The sequence below is a fragment of the Triticum dicoccoides genome, chromosome 7A (assembly GCF_002162155.2).
Source record: "Triticum dicoccoides isolate Atlit2015 ecotype Zavitan chromosome 7A, WEW_v2.0, whole genome shotgun sequence".
Classification (NCBI taxonomy): domain Eukaryota; kingdom Viridiplantae; phylum Streptophyta; class Magnoliopsida; order Poales; family Poaceae; genus Triticum; species Triticum dicoccoides.
In genome coordinates this window covers 498,739,230-498,747,097 of record NC_041392.1, presented here as the reverse complement: position 1 = coordinate 498,747,097, position 7,868 = coordinate 498,739,230, and the positions used below count along the sequence as shown (strand labels likewise).

The 7,868-nt window shown below is 37.4% G+C and overlaps 1 protein-coding gene across 2 annotated transcripts; it reads left to right on the top strand.

Moving 5' to 3' along the window:
- The first annotated feature begins 1,394 nt into the window (after positions 1 to 1,394).
- LOC119330323 (protein HUA2-LIKE 1-like) lies at positions 1,395 to 4,624 on the top strand. Of its 2 annotated transcripts, none has more exons than XM_037603428.1 (3): positions 1,395 to 1,629; positions 1,833 to 1,909; positions 3,650 to 4,624. In XM_037603428.1, the coding sequence occupies exons 1-3, from the start codon at positions 1,471 to 1,473 to the stop codon at positions 4,362 to 4,364; spliced, it is 951 nt and encodes a 316-aa protein (XP_037459325.1). In that variant the 5' UTR covers positions 1,395 to 1,470; the 3' UTR covers positions 4,365 to 4,624. The 2 variants fall into 2 exon arrangements, with proteins under 2 accessions (XP_037459325.1, XP_037459324.1); XM_037603427.1 differs by having other exon boundaries at positions 1,395 to 1,659.
- The last annotated feature ends 3,244 nt before the right edge of the window (positions 4,625 to 7,868 follow it).

Sequence of the window (7,868 nt, the reverse complement as noted above, 5' to 3'; positions counted from 1 at the left end):
AATAACAAATAATGATGTACGTATGTGGTTTACGGATCTAGGACGTGATTGTAAGTATCGAAAATTAAAACTTAGAAACATCGGACAGTACGTTAGTTACGGACACCGAAACTTGGGGCATTATTTTAGTTGTACAAAGTGAAACTTAGAGCACTTGAACTGTTTGGTACCTTTTTTTGCGGATCAACTGTAAGGTACACTTAGAAGAATTCGAATACAGTTACTAAATATTTGAATATGGATTATTATATAAACATAAAACAAATGTACTCACATATGTATGTAAAATATAATTTGTTTGCAAAAATTAATTACATACGTGAATGTCACATACAGTAAGAGAATTACATTATGAATTTTACCTCTGAAAATCTAATTGTTTTATAAATATAATGTGTAATTTTGACATGAATGTCACATACAGTAAGAGAATCACAATATGAATTTGATCTCTGAAATTTTTATTGTTCCATAGATATACTGTATAAACTTTGAGAGACTTCAATGATTGATAGTTCACTGCAACAATAAATGTATGCATCAGTTATAATTTTTTTCTAGTTAACTTTGCACTGGTATAGTAGCACAACAATGAATTTGATAAGTTACTTGGATCAACAAATATTTTTTTTATTTAATGTTACCAGTATAATGAATAATGTTGATATGAGTTCTCAGGCAGTTCAAGGATGATGAAGGCGTTTGCAACACGGGATGCTATCAAACTTGCTAATGATATGGGACGGTGACGGATCAAAATTGAAAGCGGTGCCCTAAAAGATGTTAATCTATGGAACTCTCAAACTTTTTCAAGAACCCACATTGCAGACCCTCTTCAGGAAATTAAGGAGTTGTGCGGGAACTTTATTAGCCTTGTATAACTTTGTTAGGTGTGAGGCCAATATGGCTGCTCACCTTTGCGTCTAACAGACTAGTGAGGTTCAACGGAAATGTCTCTTGATAAATTTGTAATTTTTTCTTCTGTAATCGTATTACCCATGAACGTATTATCTTTGAGTAATTAATAAAGCTCTTGAATTATAAAAATGGACCGCAATATCTGGAGAACGTTTTCCGGGGCATCTTACTAGCAACACCAAACTTGTCATGCCAAAACAACTAAACTGGCTATGGCAATTTAGTAGGATTTGCCATGATCAGAGGCGAAAGTTGTCATGTAGTGTAAAATAAAGCAAAAAAAAAATGCCACATTTGACAGAAAAATTACCGTTCGTTGAATCGTGATCAGACGGCTTTGAAGATGTTTGCTGGTAGCCTAAACACTATCTGACGTTCGTCAGTTATCATTTAAAAAAGTTCTTGTATATGAAATTGTTATCTCTAGAATATCATTTCCCCTTCCCTAAAAAAAGAATATCATTTCCCATTTTTTTTGGGTGCCCCCGCAGGGTCTTGGGTCCTTTCGTGCCGCTCTGCGAGCTCCTAGGGTTTCGCCACGCCGCCGTTGGCATGGCCGACTGGCCTCTCCCGTTCAACGGGGTGCGGCCAGACGCTGCGGAAGAAGGTCGCCTAGGGCCTCGCCGCCCAATGGATCCCGCCGCAAAGCAGGTCGCCCGAGGCAACAAATGGACCAGACATCCACAGCTCGGGGACCTCGTCCTCGCCAAGGTCAAGGGTTACCCTTTCTGGCCAGCCAAGGTCCAGCCTACACCCCTGCCCTGCCTGCTACCTAGGGTTTTCCTCCCCCATTGCTAGCCAATTCCCTCCCCCTCTGCTTCTTTCCTGGCATCTCTGCCTGCCTGAATTCTGATATGTCCAGGATACTGACCATGTGCTTCAGTCTCCGGGGTTAATGCTTGTTCTCTATGCAGGTGAGCAGGCCGGAGGATTGGAATCAGGAGCCTGCTCCACGCAAGTTCTTTGTTCTCTTCTTCAGCACCAAAGTGATGTAAGACCGCACTCATGCTCATCAGCTACTAGCCCTTTTCGTCGCCATGTTTAACAGAATTCTAACCGCCAGTTCTACCATGGATGACTTATCTGATACATAAATGCCGCACTGCGCCACACTCTTGATAAATGCATCACTTCATATTTGCCTTTTTGCATCGCGCATCTTTTCAGAGTCATCTAGCAGCTGCACAAAAACTAACAGTCGAGATCACTTGCAGGAGACACTAACACTTTCCTGTAGATATTTAGTTTTTTATCCCCAAATTATTGCCTCTAATCTGTCTAAGTTCATCTGTGTCGAGGCACCGCCACGTGTGGGTAAGTAGTTACAATTTTCTTTTCTTTTTTGGGAACACAAGTACTCTGTCTGCTATAATGAGAATATATTTCTTATTTTTGGCAAGATGAATTTTACTTACTAATTCATGAATGATGGAAAAATACATAAGTACTCCCTCCGCTCACAAATATAAGATGTTTTAACTTTTTTCTGAATCGGATGTATGTAGATCCGTTTTAGTGTGTTTGTTCACTCATTTCAGTCCGTGTGTAGTCCATATTGAAATATCTAAAACATCTTGTATTTGTGAACAGAGGGAATACTATTTGAGGCCTCCACCACCACACTCTGTTATCATAAGACAAAACGATCATTTGATTCTGATTTAGAATTTTCAGTTTTCATTCTTCCTATGTTATTTTGCCTGATTGATACTTCATCTGACTTTGGGATTGGGTGGGCATCAATTAGATATTCTTCGGTATGTCTTTGTCTATACTAAATCTCCATATTATGGTGCAAAAGTTTAAGTCATGTGATTATTGGCTCCCCCAATGATCTAAGGTTATGCATTGTTGTGCAAGGTCAGTCTAGGAGGTACAATTATTCATAGACCGAAAGATGAAAGTAGTACTTTTACTTTAGTTGAATTCTAAAGTTAACACTATTTCTTTCTAATTAGAGTAGTGTTTTTGATCATTTCAAAAAAGAAAAGAAAAAATAGTAGGCTTTTCGACTATTCATAATTACTCGTGACCATTCCTATGGTCTTTCATTTTCTCTCAGGTAGTAAAAATGAGAATGTTTTAAGTTCTATTGTAACTTAGCCCGTGCAGCAAACTGGCCTAGAGATTGTTGACTATTTTATTCTCTTTAGATCTGTTTAAATTACTTTGGTGCTAATAGAATAACTAAATAACTAAATTTGATTTATTCAGTCGGTTGATTTAGCTTATAAGGCCATATCCAATGCAGCAACGCTTAATTAGACGCTTACGGAAAGGGAATGTATTTTCGTGGAATGAAGCGCCGACTTATGAATCTAGCCTCCAATGCATTGAGCGATTGTGAGACACTTAGATAGTTAAAAAAACAATCAAAAACCCACTTAGCGTGCACAGGATTCGGCCGAAACGCCCAATGCAACGTTAGGCATTGACACAAGGGATACGACCAGGAATCATGCCGATTCTGCCACAACGGCCAGGAATTAGAACCTGGCACCTACCACAAGCGCCTCCGTTGGAGATGATGGCCTAAGGTTCTCTCTACGTCGAGCCTTTATTTGATTGCTTTAAAACCCTGTAACCATTTCCTCGGGATACAAATTGGTTTGTTGTCATTGCTGTCTTCCACATCTGTGTTCTCTTTGCTATTTTTAGCTTATTGTAACAACTCTTTGAAGGTTAAAGTATAAGTATTACTTTTTTGCTAATGAAAGAATATCTCCTGCAGTGCTTTTGTAGCTTTGCATGATCTCTTGCCATTTACGGAAGAGGTGATGAGTGACCTGGTAAATAAAGCTCGAGAGAAACAATTCCCGACAAGACATGCGAAAGGTCTTGAAGAAGCCTTGGTGGAGGTACAGATGGCCTACGATGAACTCCCAAAATCATCTGAAACTTCCAATGGTTTGTTTCCTAATCGAACTCCTGATCCGATTGAAAAACCTACAAAGCCCCTTGTAAAGCCACCTGCTGATGGCGGGACTCAAAAACTGGAACAGATTGATGATTTCCATGGGAGGTACCTGAGCCTCAAAAGAAAAGAGAGAGATGTCCCAAAATCATCTGAAACTGCGAATGGTTTGTTGCATGATCGAACTCCTGATCCGACTGAAAAACCTACGGAGCCCCTTGTAAAGCAACCTGCTGATGGTGGTACTCCAAAACTGGAACAAGCTGATGATTCCCATGGGAGGTACCCGAGCCTCAAAAGAGAAAAGAGAGTTCGGTTTGCTGGCATTGAGGAGAGGAACTTGGAGGATCCCTATGGCATACCAAAATGCATTGCTGCGCTTGAAGGATTGCCGGATTTACAAATGGAAGATGTGCTAAAAGCAGCTGACCTCTTCACCGACAACAAGGGTAATCGCGAAGTCTTCCTCTCTTTTTCAAGTAATGCATTACGGCTTGGCTGGGTAAGAAGGAAAATTCAGAACGCCTCATGAAATGGCTATGGAAATATGCCCCCTGGAGAAGACCTTTTGTATGCGGTTCTAGACACTTGTGGTGCTAAACTAATGCAATGTTAGTGGTAGCAAATTAGCATCTTAGTGCTAAGGTGTAGGGCTAACTTTTGTGTGTATGTATCCCTGGGCAGGTGTGCTAGTACTAACGCAATGTTAAGTGGCGCTTGATCACAAATCCTTTTAATTTAATTGGATATAACTAGTTGCATCATGAACCAAGCTGTTCGAGATTTATTACATATGGTTCATCGCCTTGCGACGTAGCCCCTTTTGCCATGGCATCTCGCATGTTTATTCCCAGCTTGCTGCATATGCTGTCAGATAATGGCACATCAACGATGTGTTGGGCATCTCCATCTGGTACATCGTGCATATTACTTTCTCTTGTATCTTCGGTATATCTCTCAGGTGATGACGTATATGAAATTGTGCATTGCACAACAAGCCGTAGAGATGTCAATTCTTTGTAGGATTGTGGCTTTTGCTGGGCTCTTCTTGGAAATGAATGAGCAAGGAATTGAGGTCCGTTGCAGAGCACGTCCACATGTATATATATATTCTCCCCTAAAAAAAGTATATATATCTTCTCTTCTAACTAGAAAAATGTAACGTTCCCTAATACGCTTCTTCTTTCGTCAAGCCGTCCTTAGCCGGGCGCGCCTATGTCTCGTTCCTGGCGAATCCTCATTTGATGCCTGCACACGTGTATTTTGCAAACGGGCGCTGCAGGCGCCCTGCGCTGGGCCGGCCCATATAGATTTTTTCTTCTATGTTTTTAATCCCCCAAAAATGCGCACACTTGTGGTGATTCAAACCAACGACCTCCCTCTTCAATACGGATTGGTGCAACCACACCACCAACCAGCCGGATCTGGTTAATTAGAACCTAGTTCTAAAAAAAGGTTAATTAGAACCTTTCCTTCCTTTTATTATTTCTTTTCCGTTTTCTCTTTTTTAATTTTGATCATTTTGCCTTTTCCTTTTTTTGCTTTCTATTTTTTCTTTCATCTTCTTCCTGGGTCAATGAATTGTCTTGCATATACGTGACTTTTTCTTCAAATCAATGAAATTATTTTGAAATTCGATGAACTTTTTCAAATTGATGAACTTTTCCCAATTTTTTGTGTAATTGTTTTCAAATCTATGACTTTTTTCATTTTTCTAATGAATTGTTTTTCAAAATTTATGAACTTTTTTCAAATCCGCTGAACTGTTTTCAAAATTGATGAACTTTATTTTGGATTCCATGAACTTTTTCTAATTACGATGAACTTTTCTAAGTTTTGACGAAAATTTTCCAATTATGATGAACTTTTCTCAAATTCGTTGATTTTTTTTTCAGATTCGATGAACTTGCTTCAAATTTGATGAAATTGAAAAAACAATAATTTTTTTTCAAATTCGGAGAAAGATCATGCATTTTGAAAAGAGTTTCTTTGATTTTTTTTTTTTGTAAAAGTGCACGCATTTAGCAAAAGCAGGAAAGAAAAAAATGCGAACAAAGCCGTTACTGAGAAAGAGAAAAAAGAAAAAAAGACGGTTTGGGAAGCATCAACACCAGGGGCTTCGCGGGGTGGAGAAAGAATAAAAGAAAGCAAACGAGAATAGTGACCATGGGTCGTTTGATGTCGTAGTGGTTGGGGCACTGCTATGTGAAGGTGAGGTCCCGGGTTCGGATCCATCCGGTTCCACACGCGCACCCTCTTTTCCTCTTTCTAACAGAAAAAGAGAAAAAACAAATGTGCCGGTCCGCTACGTGCCCTTGTCAGCGCCAGCATCTCTAATCGGCGCTAAAGCGTTGACTAGGAAAGCGTAGGCCGCGCTCGCGTCAGGCGCTTCCCTAAACTGCCTTGTTGCTTTTTTGTTCCCATAAACATGTATTTTCTTCTATTTTTTCATGTTTCTTGTTTTATTTTCATTCCTGATTAAGCTCCAAATATTCATATATATATATATATATATATATATATATATATATATATACATAAAATATTTGCAAAAGGAATGGAAAAGTGGAAACTCAGAAAGAAACTAAGAAAAATGAAGAAAGATTGATAAAAACCAACAAAGAAACACAGAAAAATGAAGAAAAGTAAGAAAATAGGACATAAAATAAAACCCCATTAAAATAGAGAAGGAATTAAAACAAAAAGAAGAGGAAAAACCTGTAACAAACAGAAATAAAAATAGAGTGAACCGGTGGAAAAAACCCATAGAAACTAGTGAATAAAGAAAGAAGAAAAAAAGAGTAAAACCCAATTATGAAAAAAGCTTGTTTCCATTAAAAAATGGTCGCCGTGTGCAGAAAAATGTTGACCATGTATTAAAATAATATTAATGTTGTATTTTGTAAATGTTAAATATGTATATAAAATGTAGATATACAACAAAAATGCAGAATATGTTTGGAAAGAAATAGACATAAAGTGCTTTTCAAAAAATATTAATCATGTATTTAAAAAATATTCAACATGTATATAAAATATATTTCTAATGTATACGAAAATATAGAATGTGTATCTAAAAAAGTTGACATGTGTTGACCTTTGCTAAAAATGGACAAAGAAAATGAAAAACAAAGAAATCCAATAAAAAAGCAAAAAAGGAGAAACAAAGAAAACCATAAAAGGAAAATGGAAACCAAAGAAAGCTAATGGAAAGGACTGGAAAAAGTGAAAACTGGGAAATAAACAAAGAAAATGAAGAAAAACCGATAAAAACCAACAAAAAAATAGAAAAACAAAGAAAAAAAGAAAATAGGAAACAAAATAAAACCCCACTAAAAGCGAAGAAGAAATTAAAATAAAACCAAAAAAACAGATAAAAAACCTGTAAAAGCCAGAACTAAAAACAAAGTAAACCGGTGGGAAAACCCCTAGAGAAACTCGTGAAGAAGAGAAGAAAAAAAATAGAGCAAAACCCAGTTATGAAAAAAAGTTTGTTTCCACTAAAAAATGGTTGCCATCTACAAAAAATTGTTGGCCATGTATTAAAATAATACTAATATTTTATTTTTAAAATGTTAAATGTGGATATAAAAATTTGGATATACAAGAAAATGCACAATATGTTTGAAAAAAATTAGACATAGAAAGTAGTTTTCAAAAAATATTAATCATGTATTTCAGAAATATTCAACATGGATAGAAAATATTTTTTTTGATGTATACAAAAAATATAGTATGTGTATCTAAAAAAGTTGACATGTGTTGAACAAAAAAAGTTGTTAAAATGGACAAAGAAAATGAAAAACAAAGAAATGCAATAGAAACCAAAAAAGACAAATAAAGAAAACCATAAAAGAAAAATGGAAACCAAAGAAAGCTAATGGACAAGAATGGATCGGCCCAAGCTTATTTGCCTCCAAGACCAGCCAGCCAGGCCCCACTCAACACCGGCATTTTCAATTCGGCACGTCAGGCGATGAGCGCACCCCTCCCTCCCCCCACTCCCCCCCCCCTTCGAAAATTGCAGATGAGCGCA

Coding starts and splice junctions, on each gene's coding strand:
- LOC119330323 (XM_037603427.1), top strand. CDS start 1,471: ATGGCCGACTGGCCTCTCCCGTTCAACGGGGTGCGGCCAGACGCTGCG. Junction 1,660..1,832: donor ACCCTTTCTGGCCAGCCAAG/GTCCAGCCTACA, acceptor TTCTCTATGCAG/GTGAGCAGGCCGGAGGATTG. Junction 1,910..3,649: donor TTCTTCAGCACCAAAGTGAT/GTAAGACCGCAC, acceptor TATCTCCTGCAG/TGCTTTTGTAGCTTTGCATG.